We start from the raw sequence: 20,917 nt of genomic DNA on the forward strand, positions 1-20,917 counted from the left end.
TGACACATAACATACACAGCACTGCACGGCTGAGCAATAATCCGGAAAGTTGCCAGCCAGGCCTCAAAGTTTAAATTTGTCAGTGTGTGACTTGTTAGAGGTCTTTGTGCGACTCTCAGCTGTTTGTTTGTGGACACATTTTAGTCGCGTCGCAGCTAACGAGCGGTTAGCTAGGATGCTAACACGATGCTGAACCCGTCGGCCGGCTTGCCAGAGGAGCGAAAGTCCATGTACAGTCATCCCCAACACAGCGTGTACAAAACTGGAGATAAAACCAACCCCATTAGCGTCATACTCGTGAGCTCTGGCAGCCGAGGGAACAGACTCCTCTTTCGGTATCCTTTCCAAAGAGTCTCCGAGTGCCCGTCATCTCTCACAGGTAGGATTAGCATTAGCATTAGCCACATTCAGAGTCCCCACCTGCTCCTTATTCAGGGAAACGAGAGCCCCCAAACCAAAGTCTGACTCCCAGTTCAGTCCAGATCTGTAGGTGCTGGATTTAGAACAAACAGCTCACAGTATCACCCAATCAAATACAGCAAGGCTAAAAATGTATTTTTCCTCTATGTGGTCAGAAAAACATTTCATTTAATTTGCTTCAGACGTTCAAGACTGACAAGACAGCCTCAGTAAACTAGTGTGACAACAAAGTAGGAGAACTGAACCTGCAACTTTTCTTTTGTGGATTTAAGATGCTTTGGTATTTTTCATGGGACCTCAGACTGAGTCCGAGATTTAGAGATCAGGGCTCTGTGGGGGCCCAGATCATCTGCTGCAGGACTCAAACCGTTCCTCCTGACTCTGGCTGTATGTTTCTTACTGCAGAACTACTTTTGCTTGATTAGATGCTTTACTCGTGGTATTGCAGGACTAATAGGTCAAACCCCACATTGGGAAAGAGTAGCAGACCTGAACCAACTCTTGACAAAGACCCTTAATGACAGATTGTTTTTGTGGTTCTTAACTGCACCAGATGTGTTTTGTTCTCCTTCCAATTGTAATAATAATGTGAACTAATGCTATTATTTATGTCCTCAAGCAAAACAAAGAAGTCCATATGCACTGAGCACAACTGGAGATGGTCTTGAAGATCAGGATGGTGATTCAAGGTATTTTCTTTTCTCATCATGGTCTTCATCTATTATTAATGGATGTAGACATTGACATTCCTTCTTTCCAAAATACTTTTTTTTTTTTTAACCAACAAGAATTTCCAAGTAGGAACTTGCCCATGATTCTGTGATTGATTAAATTATTCAAATAAAATTTAAGAAACAACAAAAACTCCTGTGCAGGTAACACTCCAGAGCATAACAGACCAAGCTGCTGTTTGAATTTTATAATTTAATTAAGCTGGTGGAAAAAAGTAAAGGTTTATCAACAGTTCTCACTGCTTTGTGTTGTTTTTAACCATATTAGGGAAAATGTTGTGTTACCTATTGTTTTATATGCTTTGAATATGGTCATTATCAAACAATGCATTGTTAAACACACATCAGGCTTCTTCTTAGCTTAATTAGACTGAAAGCTATACAACATAAAAACATAAATATCTAAACTGGTCATCACAAAAAAGTAGGATGTTAGCAGTGCTGCCTCATTTAATTTTTTCCTTGTCCACCTACTATGGGGATGAACAAAAATGGGAACTCTTGAACATGGATGTGGCAGATAGCTAAAGTTTAGCTGAGTAATGTTCCCAATGCAGACGAGGTGGAGCCACTGAGAGTTTTTCATCTCAAATATTCATGATGAGTGTTTGAGCGCTGTTTGCACTTTCAATAATGTTGATGTCTCTTTCTGTAAAGCACAGAAATGTCCAGTCAATCTTGGCTCAGTTTTAGAGCAGTAATGCTCCAATGCTGCCGTCAGATAGACAGTTATACTGGTCACTCATTTGTTGGATGAACAGTGGCCACGTGCACATTCACACTGTATGAATTCAACTAAGTGGGCATCATGAGATCCTTTTTTTTACCCTCAGTTTTTGCTCACTGACTCCATTTCATACAGAATATTCTGTCTCCAGTTTTACATTATTTTAAAATGAAAAATCATTAACAAGTGCATTAATTAACATTCACTGCCTCTGGCAGATCAATAAAAAAATATGAGTTGTCTTTGTGACAAGTTTACTTTGACATTTAAGCTCGCATGTCTGTCTGTTGACATAAATTTGTCACTGTTGAATCGACCTGCAGACCAGCAGTTTGACGTCACAGTATCACATGTTTGTTTGGGTTGTTTTGATGTCCATTTTATGCATTCAGCCCAACTGTGTGTTGCATTTTCCCTTTTGTTTGCTTTTTTTCTTCTTTTTTATGGCCCAATTCCCATTTCAGAGAACAATCTCCACTAACTGACGAACAGTTGGTAGCAGGGTAAGACCAAATCATTCTAAACCACCTTTCCTTTGCTTAGATCACCCCTGTCCTTTTTGTTATTTTATTTAAATTTTTTTTAATCCCCTTCTTTCCTATTTTGTGTCCTACATGGATCCCCAACCCTAATCTCAAAGAATCCTTGTAAATTATCTGTAGCAGATATGGTGAATCAGTGTTTGGTTAATTTGGGATTTCAGTGTTGCTGTCCTCTTTCCCAATTGCTTTTTTCCACATTAAAAAAGACTGAGATACAAAATGAATCAAATGTAACTCTTAATTTATGTTGGTCTGTTGCTTCTAGCATGTAGACTCAGCATTATAAATTAAAATGCAAATCAAATGCTACATAGCAACTATTACACATTCTTGGGGTAAGAATATACTGTGCTTAATTTTCTACTGGAAGGTGAGTTGAATTTTATTCCTTTCATCGCAGCATGAGTTACTTCAGTCAAACCAGCATGAGTCTTTCACATTCTTTATTCATGCAGTGACTTCACTTTTTTTCTGCAAGGAGACCTCTTCTTTTTCACGAGCTTTTTCATTTATACTCTGATTATTGAATTAAATTGCAGGCAGATGCATCTGATTAACACAACTCCTCTTAGAGACGGGAATGTGAGAAATGTAAACAAGCCAAGCTAATTTAAACTTTCTCACTTGACCCACCAGTTTGTGGTTAAACTTCTCTCCCCCGCCGCCATCAAACAACACCTTAATGAGTTTGTTCTTCCTTCTCCAAGGTTTTCTGACATCATCCTTGCCACCATCCTGGCTACCAAATCTGATATGTGTGGAAAGAAGTTTGAACTGAAGATAGACAATGTTCGATTTGTGGGCCACCCTACTCTTCTTCAGCATAATCCCACAATTCAGGTGTGAACTAATGACGCCTAATGAAAACATGCAGTCATTATTTGATCTAAAGTGAAAGAAAGTGTTGACACACATGCTTTGACCAGACAGCTTGTTCCTGTGTGAAGAAAATCAACATGTTATTGTGGATTCAATGTCGATCTGCATTAGTATCATAGTGAGTTCAGGCATTTGTTATGTACATCCTCTAGCACCTGTTCTAATCAAAATATCAGTTAAATAGTTAAACAATGGCATCTTTTCTGTTAATGTTACGATAATAATAGTATTGAACTTGTCTTGCCACTAGATTTGAATGAAGAGATTGCTAATTTGGCCAGAATCCTGTTAAATTTAGTTTGTCTTTGAATATGGTGGGATGGGCTGACCATCACCAGTGCCACCTACTGACAATTACCTTTCTCAGACTGGTGGTTTGTTGCTTGTATTGCTGATGAGGGAACCTCGCAGGGAATGGAACATTAAAATTATTCAACTCAATTACATATGCTTTTTGAAGGTATTCAGTCAGCAACACATTCTCAACAAAATGTGAGCCTTTCAGGAGGAGGAAAGGTTGACGTACTGCACGACTATGGCACCCATACCGCCTGTCATTATAAGAGTGAAGCTCTTTTTGTTTCCTTTCCTTTTACTATATTATCCCTTCGCCATTAAAGGTGGCAATTGAGGCAGTACAGATATCTAAAGTGTATCAAGTCTCACCCCTTGAACATTACTACGTTAAATGGATCGTGGTCCACTCCATTTATATCACTTGATGATCACACAATTGAATCAGCACGTTTATACATTATAACCCTCATTTAGGAGACAACTTCATTATTACAGGCTTCATTTAAAACTGCATTCTTTCTGTTTAGGTTTCTAAAACGGACCCTTCACCTAAGAGAGAGGTGCCTACGATGATACTGTTTAATGTCGTCTTTGCACTCAGGGTATGAAAGATTTTCTTCCTGTTTTTCCCTCCATAATATTTTAAGATCTTAATCTTACCCTGCAAAGCGCTTTGAGATAATACATATAATTATACATAATATATAATTTATATTGTAATTTGATACCAATTAAATTAAATGGAAATGAAAATGAGTTGAATATTTTTTTTTGTAATTATTAATATCAAAGTGAGATAATTAAAATTGTCTGTGTATACGAAAGAAAACAGCAATTTTCAGTATTAGTTAATATATGTTCACATACTAAAATTCTTTAATATTAATAGAAATAACTTTTTTATTTTTAATGATGGCACAATTAAGTCGTTACTGTGGGTGGGACATGTGTTTAATCTTTGTTTTCTGTGAATGGGAGGGGTGCTTGGGAGTGATAATTTTCCAGTATACAGTATCTGTTATATGATATGCTATCTGAGTATGGGAACGCAGAGGGAGGAGGGGCCAATTTGCTCTGCCTAATCATGCTACACAACAAGGCATGACCTGTTCCTGCCCATGCTGAGTCATTGTACCCAGTAAGTTTCAGTACAGCTGAAATGGGGTGAGAAGTGCCCCCTCATGTTTTGTCGATATCTGCTCAACAGCTGTGTCTGTAGTTCAGTGGGGCTGTTAAAATGGCGGCTTGGATCATTTTGGTGTATTTCACAATTGGTCGCCAAAGTTTTAACCAGTTTCAGTTTTAAAAGGACTTACAATTGAAATGTGCACACTGTAAATTAATTTTGTGCTATTGTACATGTTTGTTCATACAGATTATCTTAATTTTTTTTTAACGTCCATATTCAGCTCGTAATAAAAAAGAGGTATGCGATCTATTTCACCAACACCAGATTATGTAGTTTGTGTTCTGTTTTCTCCATTTTTATTTATACACCTTCAGAACTCAGAATGCACATGAAGCACTCCTGTTGTAAAGGTAGAGTGTAATATGCAATCTCTGAATTGACATGTTTTATAATTTGCTCGGCCATGACAGGCGAACGCTGACCCTTCCGTCATTAGCTGCATGCACAATCTGTCACGACGGATCGCTATAGCCCTGCAGCATGAAGAACGGCGCTGCCAGTACCTCACCAGAGAAGCCAAGCTGATGCTGGCTGTCCAGGAGGAGATCACCACCATAACCGAGAGTGAGATGCACAGTTTACACGCATCAACCCTGACATTATCTCAACAAAACTATTGATTGTAACTCATTAATGAAATGATTGTTTAACCGCTCAAGCTTAGAAATAAGTCAGTTATATCAACAGTGATCTCTGTCTGTTCCTGATACCAGATGGAAGCCCCCAGTCCCCATTTAGACAAATTCTTCCTAAATGTAAACTAGCCAGAGACCTGAAGGAGGCATATGACAGGTGTGTGATCTGTTTTTCCTACAATGACCAATGTATCTTCCCAATAAAGTCGACTGTGGTAATGAGGTTCACAAATGCTCAGTCATGTTCTCTTAATATCTACCCAGCACCTGCAATGTTTGTACACTGGAAAGTCATTCTATTATTTTAAAATAGCAGAGTGGTTTGTTTTGTTTTTTTGACAATGGAAGTCATTTTGTATATTTTATATCTCAGACATTAAATAGATTAGATTAGATTTTTTGTTTGATATTCCCGTACATATTCATTCATACAGACTAGCCTTATGGATTGCATTTTTTGTCTATTTGCATGTCTGCTTATTTATTTCTATCACTGTTAATCATGATATTGATGTTTGTTTGTTTTTTTTTTTCAGCCTTTGTACAACAGGTGTGGTGCGACTACATATTAATAACTGGCTAGAGGTGAGTTTCTGTTTACCACACAAGATCCACAGGATTGGTGGCAACTATATCCCCCCACAGGCGTTAGAGCGCAGCCTTAAAGCCATAAGGTATATTTAAATTTTTTATTCGCTACACGTATGTGTTAGTTTATCTTGATATTAGATCAGAGGGAGGGGAACAGTTAACTTTGAATCATAGTGTTTCGGTTTCTATAGTGGGTTGAAAATGAACTCTTCTGGAAACACCCCATCCCTAAGTCATCTTTATGGACTGTGATGCTAAAAATGGCATATCGCTGCAGCCACGGGTACCCCACCCAGTGGCCCCCTTCTCGTAACACCAACACATGTAAGAGAAGAAAACTCATGGACAATTCAATTTGCTGTAATTTAAAAACCCCTTAGTATTAGCTATAATGTATTTTCCCATTTTTTGCTTGCAAATTCAGAACCATAATTTTGATTAGCAAATTTCACTTCTCTGCAAGTTGTATAAAATGGGCCAGTCAGTAATTGTAGGACCAGATTATTTGAGGTAAAATATCTTAAATTGGTCAGGTTAAAAAGTGATAACAAAGGTGACCCAAACAATTACATTCAGCCGACCTGAATAGGCTTATAGCCTATCTGCATGTCACTGGATAGTAAACATCCTTAACAGATGCTGTTGACGAGACTGATCTGCCCAAAAAAACTTTGATCCATGAAACACTCATTGTGCATTAATTTGAGTATTGTGTCTTTAATAGCTGATTAATGGTTGTGTATTTTGTGAGCCACAGGACTCAGACTCTTGGTTTTGGTATTTGAAAAAGTTTCCTGTGGGACACGCTGCCACCTATTGCCTCTTCAGATTATTTACATCAGAGCTGTGATCAGTTATCGGCCTCTCCTTTTATGGGTGTCTTTGAAACTGATTAAAATATACAAAGGTGGTTTACCCAGATGAAATTATTATTATTATTATTTCATTATCATGGTTGGTGCTCTCAGGTCCACTCAGTTGTCTTGTAAGTTGACTGGTACTACTGTCTTTACTCAGTCACGAAGCTGTATCATGCTTGCTCCTGCAGACCGTATCATGCCCTGTTACTGCTGGAAAGTGAGAAGGCACTGCTGAGCCAGCTTCCTCTGGACTGCTCGCCTGCCATGGTTCGCCTCATCAAGACCTGCTCTGCTGTGAAAAATCTGCAGCAGCTTGCACAGGATGCTGACCTGGCTTTACTTCAGGTGCAGAACATTCACACTATCTGCATTACCGTTTGAGACATAGAGTACTTTTTCATAATTTACAAAAAATAAATGAAGTCGGCGACTCCAAGAAATAATTAATAATTCATATCTACAAAATCAACAGAGTAATGAGCTTGATGTGAAATATGGTGCCACTGCTGTAGCACTGGTGTTATGTCTGAGCTCTGTTAATATCCCGGTAAATATAGTTACTATGGTGATATTGCCATCTAGTGGTCAATATGAGTACATCAAAACAGAACAGAAGTTTCTCTGTCATAAAGTTAGAAGGGATTTTCCTTCAACACCTGGTTTTCACTTGTTAGGCTTTTTTGTGGTTCAGATTTTCATGTTGTTATTGCATATCGTTGATGGTGGTTGCACTATATTTCCCCACTCAGATCTTTCAGATTGCTGCCCACTTGGTTTACTGGGGCAAAGCGATCATCATCTACCCGCTGTGTGAGAATAATGTGTACATGCTGTCTCCTCATGCCAACATCAGCCTGTGAGTGTGTGCAATCCAGTTGGCTGTACTGTTTACTGCGTAACTAATAAATCAGATTTTTCTTCTCTATATACCGAACTCTGAATAGACTTTTCTTTACAGCACTGTGGAAAATTATTTCAGAGCAGTACTAATGGAAAAGCTCTGTGATGTAGAATAACCTGTGCCATTCCTTCCTGGATAGATATTCTCGGCTGGCTGAGCACTTTGCTCAGCAGTTTCCTGGTCATGATCTGCCCTCCATGTTAGCCAAGTTCTCATTACCTGTGTCATTGGCTGAGTTCAGAAACCCTCTGGAGGCTCCTGCGCAAGAGGTAGGTTTATTCAAGCTGTTCATACACTGCAGGAAAAAAGTCATGCATTATTTTGTAATAATATTCCGAATATGACAAATGGGAAAAATAAGATGATCCAACTGCCTTTTAATTTCTCATCATCGGTTTTGTTCATGATGATAAAGTAATCTAATTTGCATGTTTTGTTTTCCAAAGGGGGAAAAAAAAACTCCTTTCCTCCAAGTAAACCTGAACAAAGTGAAACAACTTGGAAGCAGCTGTAATCATGAGAGAATGTTCCTTGTTTTTATGAAATATTTTTAGATTTGAGACTAATTGACTGTGACAAAACATATGTTTGTACAAATTAAGCACAAATGAACTTCAAATGACTGTTTTTCAGTAAATTCCTAGTATTTATAAGGCTATTACTTTAAACTTAAACTCATTATTGCCAGACCAGGACCATCTGGTCATCATCTAAGACCCATCTCATTTTGGCAGAGCAAAGCATCAGGAATAAATTATAAATGGCAAAGGGACAGCAACTACACAGTTTGCTGCCTCAATTTTTTATGAGAGCAAGATCAGAGTCATAGTTTTTTCTTATGGCTCTATTATGAGCTTTAATGTCACCCACTGCTGATTTAGAACATATTTGACCTGGTTAGGGGCATGAGCGTGTTCAGTCTCACTTGTTAAATCTTTCTATTATGCTCAGCTGTGATGCAGTTTTGTTGCCCTGCTTCCCATCCAGGCCCAGCTGATCCAAATGGTTGTGTGGATGCTCCAACGCCGCCTGCTGATCCAACTACACACTTATGTTTGTCTGTTGGTGCCACCTGGGGAGGATGAGCCGGGGCTGAGGGATGAAGATCTTCCACTGGCAGCCAGAGTAGGGGGCCGCAGTCTCAGCACCCCGAGTGCTCTCAGCTTTGGTTCCCCAAGTATGTCCTCACACCTCCTCTGCTTTTACAGGTAAAACAGATAGTTAATGATCTTTGGTCGTCTGTCTGTTCCTTTTGTGCAGCCAGTAGTGATGACATGACCCTCACCAGTCCCAGTATGGACAACTCCAGTGCAGAGCTGCTGCCTGGTGGAGACTCACCGCTCAACAAGAGGATGACAGAGACGTTACTCGCCAGCCTGTCAGAGCACGAGCGGCAGGTTATTCTTAACATCCCTGCTGCGCAAAATCCAGAAGATCTGCGGATGTTTGCCAGGTAATTAAATCTGTTTCAAACTCACACATTCTTTTCATTTTATCTCTGAGCATCAGATGTTTTTAGCTCTCTGGTGCTCTCTGCCTTTATGCAGTTAGATTTAAAGATGACGTAAGTTCTAGTGAATCCAGTGATTTATTTCATTGTGAATCACTTCTTAGTCTCTTGGGAAATAACATGATTACTGTTCAATGGTTTGGAAACCAAAGTTATTTTAATATTGAGAAATATAATTGGAACTATCTGCTGGAGAGTAGAGATAATTTGTGAGCTGTTAGAAAGAAATACTTAGAAACCTCAACAGCTAAGGAAATCAGTGCTTCCTCTTGCACAGTATTGAAAAATCACATCGACACTGTAAAAGTGCTGCCTCATGGTTGATTTCCACCGCTAATGAACCAGTTAAATTCAAGCTTTCAACCCATTCTCCTGCCTGGTCTGTTCACTGCTTTCAGACTGCTGCATTACTTCCGGGGACATCACCACCTGGAAGAGATTATGTACAATGAGAACATGAGACGTTCGCAGCTCAAGACGTTGTTTGACAAGTTCCGCAGTGTCCTTGTGGTGACCAACCATGAGGATCCCATTATTTCAATCTTTCAGTCACCCATGGAGTAGTGGCACTGAGGCGGCAGCAGCTCTCACTAACTGGAAAAAGCTGTCAGCCTGAGAGCAGTTTGTTGTCTGCTATGCTCACAGCTAAGTGCTCCTGCACAATAATTTTTTTTTTTTTTTAATAACTGCATTAATGTGTGCCAATTTTCAAAAATGTAGAATGTGTTTTTTTTTCCTTTATGAGCCAAATGTTTGTTTACAATATTAAATTATTTTGTACATACCAGAAAACATCTCAAACTTTCACTATGGATATAGTAAAGATTGGACTAGAAGGAGGTTAACTTCATCATCCCCCTCTCCCAGATGTGTCAGATCTACACAGACCACAGTGGGGCACACTGAGTAATGATCATTCCAGACCTCCAGCTACCTCTTCTCAGGAATCCCAGAGGTGGAGCAAGAAAGACAGCAAGAAAGGGAAGACATCAGATGGGTTGTTTTTGCTTGAGGGAAGCAGAGCGATCCAAACATCTGTGAAATCAATGAATCACTGAGGAGAATTTCCCAAAGTATGAATGTTGAAGCACAGATGGAAGACCTGAAAAAAGAGACCTGTGAGTAAAGGTACATTTTAGAACTGATTTTTTTATAGGCACTGATAAATTTGAGTTTTATTTTAAAATAGATAGCACCTTTAAAATGGCTTCATTCTGTATAATTTGTGTAGACTTTAAATTAGAGTCAGAAAGTATTAATTTCATGTGTATAGGAAGCCTTAAGCTTTTATTTTGCATTAATGAAGCCCACAATGGGAACAGATGGCAGAGTAGTTTGATGAATATTTGTGTCAAGTCCTTCTGACACTGTGCTGTCCTGTGTCAGCCTGCACATCTTAAGTGTTCATTACATTTCCAGACTGCAACAGTCTCTCTGCCTCTTTATTCACCACACTAACGCAGGGATGTCCGCGGAGGTAAAACCTCCACGGTTTCTTGGCCCATTCGCCATGGGACTCGATTCCAACGCGTGGCGCTGATATTATATCGCAGGGCTCTGCCCAACTCGTGCTGGGGTCCCTTTCTAGCCACACCTCGGGGTCTGAAGCAAGGTCTCGACGGTCAAAGCAACGCTGTATATTTAGAGCCTGGCACAGTTTGGAGGGGCCGTTGCAAAGCTCTTTGTCCTTAAGTTGTCTGGTTCCCTGTCTGCGTCTGGCTGCTCTCAAATCCCTCATGATGGGCTGACCCTGCAGGGGCTCGAGGGAGCGCAGCAGCACAGCAGCACCCTCCCCTGTGAAAAACAGCACACAATATGCATCAGTCAGCAAGGCTCCACTCTGTCTCCTTCCTCTTGCCCTTTAACCAATGACGATAGAAAACAAACTGCTGCACAGGTTTAATGTCACATCGGCAACACACACTTAAAAGAGGGAACATTAAACTAAAAGGTTGTTTTTATAAGGAGCCTTTTTCCTCACCTTCACTAGACACATTCATACAGAGGTGGATGCCATAGATTGGATACACGTAGATTGTGCCTGGTGCCATAAACATGGCTGTGTTTCTCTTTGTGCGTTTGCCTCCGGCTGAGTGTGAAGCTCGGTCCTCCCCTCCAAGATAAGCTTCAGTTTCCACGACTCTCCCCCGCAGCTCGGTTCCATCTGCACACCTGCGGACCAACACCTGCAGGGAGGAGGAGGACAGACTGCGTTAAATATTTTATTTCCTCGATGATCACAAGATGAATTGGCAGCAATTTTAATCATCAAAAAATCTGATCAAATAACATTTAATTAGAAAAGGTGTTTGCTATTTTAAAAAATATATATTTTATTTGGTTTTAGCGTTATATGACAAAAAGGCATAAAATTATTCTGTGATTTATCTTGTTGATCTGGTTCTTGTATTGTGGTTGTGCAACATTATTAGGTTTATGTTGGGGTTGTGGTCACAGGTCACTTTGTGAGGCCCTTGGACTAAATACAAACAGGACCAGGTTTCCTCAGGTCCATGTAGGAAACCTTAACCCTGATAGATACTCCCCAGATGCACCTAATAGTTTAAAACCATGGAGTCAAACACTGCACGATGCATTGGAGCGCTTTCAGGAATAACATTAAATGCATGTGAAGGGAAAGGAGACCTTGCCCAGGAAAGCTTTAGCCAAACTGATGCATGGCTGGTTGAAAAACTCCTGTCCCAGTCTGAGCTGCATGTCCGCGCTGGTGAAATAATGACTTCGCTCCGTCTCTGCAGAAGAAGCCTTCAGTTTCACATCCGTCCGCTGTTTGTTGTGGTGTACTTGTTGTTCAGACGCCGCTGCCATCGCTGGCACCTTTCTTTTTCTCCCCGCCATCACCTTAACACGGTCCCTGTGTGTATATATATATATATGTAAGAAACAGCTTCAGATTTATGCAGTTAACATTTACTTCAATATTCACGTTTAAGTTGCAGGGGTGTGCTAGCAGTTAGCACCGGCGGCTAACAACCAGGAAGTGAATCTCTTAAAGGGGCCGCGCTCCCTCTTCCTTCAGTGTGTTTGATTATTGATCATGCTCCAGTTTGGTGTTTCCTGTTGAGCTTTTTTCCCTCCAGGCTTCTACTAAATTCTCAAACATGACTTAGTGGCACTAAAGTCGTCTTCCTGCTGCACACGACTGTATCTGCTGATGGGCAAACCTCCCCAAACACAGCGTGCTTTTCCTGTCCGTCTTATCTTTTCAGCCCCATTTGAAAACATTCCCCTCTAATAATAAGTTATAATTAGAGATGCAGTGCTCATGCCTGCCTGTGCCAAGGAAGTGGATGGCGCCAGTTTAGCCCCGGGAGCCATAGGTCCATGTGGCTTTCTGGACGAGTTAACAGCTTGAGACATGTTCGTGCCAGCGATTTACCATTTCATGAAGGAAGTAGAAGTTTGCTGAGCTATTGTTTGTAAGCACGACTGCATGCACTGATGGATGTAAGAATGGATGCAGTGGCTGAGAGCGTTGGTGCTGCGTTTTGGTCAACTTTTCTGTTATCTGTGAAAGGAGCTTTAACCAATTTCCAAATTAATCAATACAAAAACTAGAAACCAAGGAAACACACAGGGTTTTCTAAGAATAGAGGGTTACCTATATGGTAGCATGTGTTATTGCACATATTCTGTGTTGTATTGATGCCCAGGATTTTTTTTTTTCCCTGTCAGATGAGAATGGTTCCGTTTTTAACAAAGTGAAATTAAACATTTGTCAAAAATAATGAAGGAATTCTGTGCACAGTCCTGGGCCGCCTTACTGAGCCAGGATAGGAGCCAGACAGAAATCTGCTGAGCATGTTCAGTGAAGAGTCCTGGCATGGCCTGTTGACTTTGCTCCGGCTGGTGTGGGCCATTGTTTGCTTTGACTGCATTTCCACCGCCGGTCGGCAGCGACGACGAGGTCCGGCCTGGGCAGTTTTTCATTGTTGCCTCCAATGATAATCTTAGTGGCAACAGCTTGGCTGTAATGTTGCGTTCTGGATAGCTTTCAATTCCAGCAGCCACCTCAGCGATAGTGACGATGAGCAGGGAAGGCCAAAGACTCATCTGTGTGTGCAGATGGACGAGCAGAATGCAGGCAGACTGAAAATATCTTACTACACCATGAGTCAGAGAAACCTTTGAAGGATAATATCCTCTCAGTGTGCAGTGTGTGTTTAAAAGGACCTAATGCCTCATATATTTGTTTTTGAGAACATGAATTTGTGGTTATTTTTGTTATGGTTTGAACATTGACAGTTAATTGTTTCACTTTAATTTAACACCAACAGTCCATAAATATATATTCATGTACCATATATAGACCCACTACAGCGACAGACTGGCACTGCTGCCCTCGGTTTATATCTGGCTGTATAAAGATATTATATGAAACACATGACTAAAATGGACCGGCCAAAAATAATGTCACTATTCTGATCTGCTGTGTTTATAATGTGATTTGGTTTGAATGACACGTCTGTCATTGAAATTACTCTCACACTGAATTTTTATACATATATAAAAAACCAAATATGTGTACATTTGCGTCATGTATTATGTCACTGTTTGGGTATTTTCTTCAGGCTTTATTCGTTGGCTATTTCTTAATGATTGACTGTTGCATCATTTATAAGTGAGTCATGATTTAAATAAAGGATATCCCTGATGTTTCCTCTTGTAAATGATCTCGGCAAACAGTTAGCAGGAAAGTGATAGGCTGTGGGCTGTTGAGATAACTTCTTTTCCTTTTATAGTTTTTACATTTGTATTGCTTTACATGGCATTGTGGTGTTTACAGCAGATTTTAGTGTTAGAATTATCTCATTACAAAGTGTGATATTAAACAACTTGATTTTCTTGTGACAGCTCCTGCTTCTCTCAGGTGCGTCAGAGCCAAACGCTTCATATCTGCTGTTCGGAAACCCCCCCCATCGTTCTCAACAACAAAGGCTTCTTTCTCAGTGGGCCAATTAGTGACAGAACCTGGTAGTCATCTGTATCCTCAGCGTTTGATGGGATAAATCATTAATCAATAGAATGAATGATTCATGAGTCCCTTCCATGTTTGCCACAGAGGTGTGTATGCTTGTGTGCGTGCTGGACAGGTTGCAGTGTTCTCACGAGGAGGAGGAAGCAGGAGGATTACTCCACATGAGGCCCGGTTTCACACCCTCAGAGCAGAGACCGTGCTCTTTGAGATAATGAGGTGTTCTTTTGTCCACATCTGGGATCTGGTGCTGCTGGTTAGGGGCTACTGTAAGTCTGCCGGGATTGTGAAGGCTTTCCTTCAGTTTATCTAAACCGCATATGGGATTTTGTTCTGTTTGATCTGCATTATAGAAAATTAGAGCTGCTTTAGTGGAGCAGTGTGGGTGGGTTCGGTCTCCATCTACAGAGAAACAACAGAGGAAAAACTACTTTTAATACCAAAATAAACCCACAGTAGAAGCTTCAAAACACAAATGAGTCAGTTGATGACAGTTTGAGGCTGTCTTATGAGACCATTAAAGAGGCAGGACCCAGCTGTCTGGTTTATTGATTGAGCCTGCACTAAAACCTCTAGCCCACTGACCTTTGTCTGTGATAACAGTTACTTGTCTCACCACACACCTGTAGCTCTCGGTGGAAGCAAGCAGGCTGGGAGGCAGGGAGGATTTTACCAGCTTTATCACCAAAAGAAGGGAGTAGCCATCTGCATAACACAACTACACAGTGAAATCCTCCCGTCCTGTCTCTGATCTCTTTCACAGCCTCCTTCTGAGGAGTCGGTTGCCTTGCGGAGTGATTCAAAGCATGTTTCCTTTGGCTCTTACATGCCAGAAGACACTGACATCTTTTTTTTTTTGTTGCCAAATTAGTTCACCCAGGTAACCAGAGTCAACGTTACATGCTGTTGACGCTTTCGAATGGTATCTGGCCTCATTTGTAAATGTCAGCCATCCATGAATCTCTGTGGTCTTAACCCAGAAATGATGGCCTCCTCTCCACTTCTCTGCTTGGTTGAAACAAAGAGGAAATCGTTTATGGACCGTCTGCTGATGTCTTTTTGCTTAAACCTTACCCTTGATCTCAAAGCTTTCATCTGCGTCTGATTGATGGGGCATTAGGGGGACTTGAGTGCTCCTACAGGTCTTGTGCTGCTTCCTAATTGCTTCTTTTGCCTCAGCTTCAACCCTCCTCAGTCCCAGGGGAGACCTCACCATTAATTACTGTGACTTCATGGTATATACATCAAGGACTCCCGGCAGGCTACTGAACAGTCTTTACATACCCGAATGGATGTAAAGCAGTTGATGAAGCCCAATAAACTCATTGCTGTGGTGGAAATACTATCTGTTGCCTAATTTAGGAGCATGTCTCTAAACCCGACTTATTTGCAGCGTGGCCATTATTCATGCTGGCAGGGACGAGACCCTGGGCGAGTGGAGACTAAAGCTCAGAGGACGCTCTCTCTTTTTATGTCGTGAAACACAGAGACAACACCAGGTGTGAGACCTATCTGCTGTTTGTTTCCTGTTTTATTTATTTTTTGTTTGGCAACATTTAAATTGATTAAATTCAGCCCATACGCAGCAATTGATTAAAACTAGCAAGTTCCTTGCAACAGACTTCTTGTTGCAAATAAATGTGCAACAAATAAATTGGACTGGAGTATATATTTTTTAACAGAATTAAATAATCTTTTCTGATGAAGATATTAAGTGTTCACAATGAATAATGATAAACTGCATAATGAGTAATTTCAGTGACCATACTTGATGAAGGTTATCTTGACTTAAGTAGAGGAGTTAGTACTTCTTCCATCACTAGCAAATACAGTGATTTATTTAAAACATTCAAGTTGATCTCGCAAAAAAAAGCAACACCTCTGTCTTCCTTTAGTTTAATAACAGAGAGACACCAGCAGCCGTGTTCAGTGGAGTGTGTCTTCATCGAGAAGTGCATCAAAGAAACCGTAAAAGAGACGTTTCCAGGAACCTGAGCCTCCAGTGCCCCGAGACCCCGTCTGAGGAAAGCGGCGTACACCGTGACCCTTGTCAGCAACTCAGAAACCTTTTGCTTCCTAACATCCATCTCTCTTCTGGAAAGTATTCCCAGGTGGGTCTGAGCTTTCACTGAAACTACAAAGGAATGCACCGTGATGGTCTTTTCATTAGAGGGAGCAGCAGCATGGAGTTTGATTTTCTCTTATGAAAATACTTTTGTTTTCATGTCGTTGTGTGGAGAACCGTATTATTCAGGCCTGGTTTTATCAGCCTCACTCAGCCTCATTAACGTCAGCAGATCCAGACCACTGACTGCTCATTGATTTGAAAAAAGCTGGTGACATATCTATAATATTTAATACACAGTTGGTCATTAGTTCAGTTATAACACAGTTAGAGAAACAAGCTCATGGGAACTGGTTTTACTGATTGTTGATATGATGGAAGGTCATCAATATCATGTGGCAATATGACGTGATTTGTCTAGAAAAAGACAGACATTAGTTTAAAAAAAAAAAAAAAAAAGTGAAGCTTGTGATGCATTTGTAATAATCCCTCGAAGCATGAAATGTTATTTATTTCAGCTTCAGACAGACTCACATGTGTCTTACGGAAATATGACTGGGGCATTTCAGGTTATGATGTTCATTAGTCATGAGACAAACCCACAATGGAATTTAAGGAGTAAAGTCCAGAATAAACTCATTTTCTTGAGAATATGCAGATGGTTGGAGGAGGGCTGTTAAAGCTCTGGTCATTTTTGTCAGTGTCCTTAAAAAGCCCCTTTTTTCCATCTATAATAATAATAATAAGATTAGTGTCAAGGTAAATTTTTCAATTCTTCTTTGTGATTCGTCATCAGTGTGCCTCTTTCACTGTGTGAGGCTCATGTTGACCAAACAGCAGGAAGCAGGCGTGACTCAAACTGCAGATGGCAAAGTGAGAAAGCTCAACTTCCATTATCAAAATAACAACACGACCAAACTAGAATGTTGTTTTAATTTTCTGAACAGCTTCATTTCAGCCTTATAAATAATAGCCCACATTTCTGGTTTCTAATTTTATTGGCCCACACTGAGGTGGAACTTAAAGGCCTGATATATTGAAATGAAATGACCCTGAACGAATTAAACTGCTTTCATGCCTCCTGTTTGAGAGAAGTCTGAAATCATCAGACCTCTATCATCATCATTATTAGTATCATTATCATTATTATGGAGATTTATACCGTTGTTATAAAAAAACAAAACAACATTTAACGTTATATTTTTCTAAATATAGTTTGAAATGACGGCTCTGTGTTGGAGTGGATCATTGGACCCAGCGGTGGAGACCCCGGAGCCCGAACCGGTCATATCGCTTAGTCACCGCCGGTAACCGGGAGAAGCAGCGCCTCCCCGCGTACGCACCGATTGGCGGACGCTCATGACGGGCTCTCCTCCACAGACCGTCTCCGGTCCAGGGCGGGGCTGACTCTCCACCAAACTGAATTAAGCTACAACCGGCAGAGGGGGAAAACTTACCCCGGGCGGCTCCATGGAGCAGTGTGGGAACGCTCTGTCCGTAGGTGGGAAGCAGAGAACCGGACGGCAGCCACATTTCGGACACACCATCCACCAGGGCTGCCTCGGCCGCCTGCGCGCTCAGGAGTGACCGGGAGTGATCCGACGGCACCGGCAACCGGCAACCGGGCTCGGCTCGGAAACATCCGCGGGGCGGAAAGAGGAGCGCGTTTATTCCGCTGCGCCGCTGTCAGGATGATGTGACAGATCAGTCATCTGCCGCTCGGAGGGGAAAACATCTGTGAATAAACCGTTTTTTTTTTTCCACTACCGGGGATCATCTGAGCCGGTTGGGTTTAATAAGGGTAAGTTATGACATAATTTGGTGACTGTGGGGGGGAAACACACGCGGCGCGTCGTGATCGCGGAGGATTGACCAGTTTTGTACTGGTCGGCTGAATTACTGTGGTGGTGAACTTAAGTCAGACTCAGCATCGTTTAGGTGACAGTGTGCTGCTTGGAGGAGGAGTTGTCATCGTGAAAGTGGGCCATTTAATATGATCATAATTGGATCTACCTTTGAGGCCCAGCCACCTTTTTTTTTTTTTTTTTTTTTTTTTTTTTTTAAAGTGTGACATCAACCAAACACGGGGGATGTTGAAGAGGGATTAATGTGTGAAATGAGCTCTGTGTCCATTATAAGACAAACTGATAAGATAAATTACTCCGCCCCCCCCCCACCACCCCTCTTAAACTTCATCATGGTCACATTCAAGAGAGATCATTTTTTTAATTGGGCTGAAAGCTTTGGATGGAGGGCAGTTTTGTTTTAACTGTAGTGTGAAGGAATGGCTGTGCTGCTGAATAATATTGCAACAAACCACTAAGTCACCACGATCTCAGTCATACTTGTCATCCTCCTTTTCACCCCTCTTCTTCCTCCTCCTGGTCGTCGTCATCATCGCCACCATTATTCCCCTCAGTTACTCATGTTCATGCTAGTATTTGTGACAACATCACGGCATTTGCTTTTCTGTATCATACACTGACACGCTTGTGGAGATGAAAAGAGCACCACACATGGGCCTTCTGTGCGTTTTACCACTTTCTACCACGCTGTGACTCAAAGTGACTCATGGCACAAACGCTCTCAAAAAATGAGGCAAATCCCACAAAACCGTCATGCAAAGGAGCGTCCATCTGAATTTCTGAATTTGACTCACGAGAAGTTGAAAGCTCCCTGACGGCGGCCCACGTATGAACAAACCCCGGGCCTTGTTGACATCGGAAAGGTTACGCGCTAGGGTGTCCTACAATACCTGGGCAGACCGAAGTGAAACCGTAGCCGCACTGTATTAGAAACTGCTGAGTTATTTTGGCAGACGGGACATCGGAGCACATGGCCTGGTTTGTGTGCCCAGTGTTCCTGAAACCTTATCACATGGAGGGAGGAGGATCATGGCTCAGTGTGTGATGTAATCGCACCGATAAAGCACAGCCCTGATGTGTGATATTGGCAGTTATGCTCATCTTCTGTATCTGCTCCAACTGGAACCCATGGAGAATATTCCCTGTGTGTGTGTGTGTGTGTGGGTCTTTGGATGTTTATGTGGGTACACGATACTTGGAGGGAACTGGGAGTAGCTCTGCTGAGGCAGGTGTGCCATCCAGGCCGGCCTGCGATGATTGGCTGGTATGTGAGTTTTTTTTTTTTTTTTTTTTTTTTTTTTGGGGGGGGGGGCTTCTGAGGGGGGCCACACCGTAGTCATGCCTGCATGACTCATGGCGCGGTATCTGTCTGTCAGTCTGGCCAAGTGCATAGTCCTGTACATCTGCCTCGTGGTGTTGCTTTCAAAAGAGCTACAAGGCAGGTTTTTATTTTCAGCGGTTATGTTATCAACATTCATTCACAGGAATTCACCGACAGATTTCTTTCTATACATTTCAAAGGAAGCCGGTCCACGCAATGGCACCGCCGGGACATTTTACATATGTGGTGCTCAATTGCTTCAAGATGATGCGTCCTCAAGCAGGACACAGTTGTTAGACCACCTTTGTAGATTTGGTGCTCAGTTGATGCAGCGACGCAGATTTCAAACACAAGGCCGCCATAGATTTCCCGGAAGAAGCCCTCAAGAATGCGAAATCAGCCCGTTCCCGAAACATGGGTGCACCCTCTTTGATTGTTGGTCATTTTCTCCCGTGTCTGGACTGAGTTCTGTCTGCATTCAGATGAAATGAGCGTCACGGGGCTGAACTGTTCCATGTGTGCTGAGCGCATGCTTCTCTAAATAACCTCAGGCTGTTACATCAACAAACATGAGTGTGCGTGCGCAATTTGTTCGCTAGAAAAGCCCCGAAGTTTGCATTTATTGCTGAGCAGGTAGAATTTTGTTCCTATTATATATTGAAGAAATCATATTGATGCAGTTGTAAGTAGAGGGTAGCACACTGTAATAACTAGGGTTAGGGTTAAGGCTATGCAACAGTCTGCTGTGTTGCGTAAATATATTCATAGAATTTTACCATTTCACATTCTGCTGGTCCCTTAGACCATCAACTCTCATTTAATTGTCCTTTAAGGAAGTCTTAATATTATTTATTATATATATCTACTCACTCTAATGCTCCAAAAAAACCTAAACGCTTACTTTGAGTGAAATATTAAAACACAAGAGATCGTAATTTTTTTTATAGCACCACAACACCACACAGACTACCTATGAGAGGGTTAACAATACGAACAATATGAAGTTTACAAAACCTCAATGACAGTGTCATAGAGTTGCGAACATGTTTTTCATTCATTACAGGATCTGCCATGTAAAAGCTACTATGTAGTCACGTTAGTCTTGTAGGTGCATTTGCCAAAAAAAAAAAAAAAAAGGCACGACAACGTGCCTGGAGAGGTCAAACATGTTGGACGACTTGTTCTGCAACTTTAGAGACAATATGCATGCTTACCTTCCGCACATATTGGTTGCAACTGTTCCCACACCTAAGCTCTAGCAGAGATTATCTAAAAAAAGCATGTCAGGTATGGCTTTACGAATAACTGATGGTTAGAGAGCCCACAGGATCAGTTCGATCAAGTTCTCACTGGTGCTTGTTCAGCTCACACCTTGATGACTTTGATGT

The 20,917-nt window shown here is 41.4% G+C and overlaps 2 protein-coding genes across 3 annotated transcripts; one reads left to right on the forward strand and one right to left on the reverse strand.

The window, feature by feature from the left end:
• Window positions 1-5: 5 nt before the first annotated feature.
• Window positions 6-18,129, forward strand: nprl3 (NPR3-like, GATOR1 complex subunit). 2 transcript variants are annotated; one of them, XM_029508515.1, is made up of 16 exons: window positions 6-379; window positions 1,040-1,109; window positions 2,343-2,381; window positions 3,128-3,260; window positions 4,124-4,198; window positions 5,196-5,349; window positions 5,499-5,577; window positions 5,957-6,094; window positions 7,060-7,216; window positions 7,621-7,727; window positions 7,912-8,041; window positions 8,760-8,949; window positions 9,033-9,225; window positions 9,681-10,400; window positions 16,174-16,389; window positions 17,559-18,129. In XM_029508515.1, exons 1-14 carry the CDS (start codon window positions 187-189, stop codon window positions 9,844-9,846), a joined length of 1,824 nt encoding a protein of 607 aa, XP_029364375.1. In that variant the 5' UTR covers window positions 6-186; the 3' UTR covers window positions 9,847-10,400; window positions 16,174-16,389; window positions 17,559-18,129. The 2 variants fall into 2 exon arrangements, with proteins under 2 accessions (XP_029364375.1, XP_029364376.1); XM_029508516.1 differs by lacking the exon at window positions 2,343-2,381.
• Window positions 10,431-12,260, reverse strand: mpg (N-methylpurine DNA glycosylase). Its single transcript, XM_029508517.1, has 3 exons — window positions 11,929-12,260; window positions 11,264-11,468; window positions 10,431-11,076 (listed from the first exon to the last, which is right to left on the reverse strand). Exons 1-3 carry the CDS (start codon window positions 12,139-12,141, stop codon window positions 10,679-10,681), a joined length of 816 nt encoding a protein of 271 aa, XP_029364377.1. The 5' UTR covers window positions 12,142-12,260; the 3' UTR covers window positions 10,431-10,678.
• Window positions 18,130-20,917: the final 2,788 nt, after the last annotated feature.

Source organism: Echeneis naucrates, chromosome 8, assembly GCF_900963305.1.
Source record: "Echeneis naucrates chromosome 8, fEcheNa1.1, whole genome shotgun sequence".
In the NCBI taxonomy this organism is placed as follows: domain Eukaryota; kingdom Metazoa; phylum Chordata; class Actinopteri; order Carangiformes; family Echeneidae; genus Echeneis; species Echeneis naucrates.

Coding starts and splice junctions, on each gene's coding strand:
- nprl3 (XM_029508515.1), top strand. CDS start 187: ATGCTGAACCCGTCGGCCGGCTTGCCAGAGGAGCGAAAGTCCATGTAC. Junction 5,578..5,956: donor CTGAAGGAGGCATATGACAG/GTGTGTGATCTG, acceptor TTTTTTTTTCAG/CCTTTGTACAACAGGTGTGG. Junction 7,217..7,620: donor CTGACCTGGCTTTACTTCAG/GTGCAGAACATT, acceptor TTCCCCACTCAG/ATCTTTCAGATTGCTGCCCA.
- mpg (XM_029508517.1), bottom strand. CDS start 12,141: ATGGCGGGGAGAAAAAGAAAGGTGCCAGCGATGGCAGCGGCGTCTGAA. Junction 11,469..11,928: donor CTAAAGCTTTCCTGGGCAAG/GTCTCCTTTCCC, acceptor TCCTCCCTGCAG/GTGTTGGTCCGCAGGTGTGC. Junction 11,077..11,263: donor TATGAATGTGTCTAGTGAAG/GTGAGGAAAAAG, acceptor TGTTTTTCACAG/GGGAGGGTGCTGCTGTGCTG.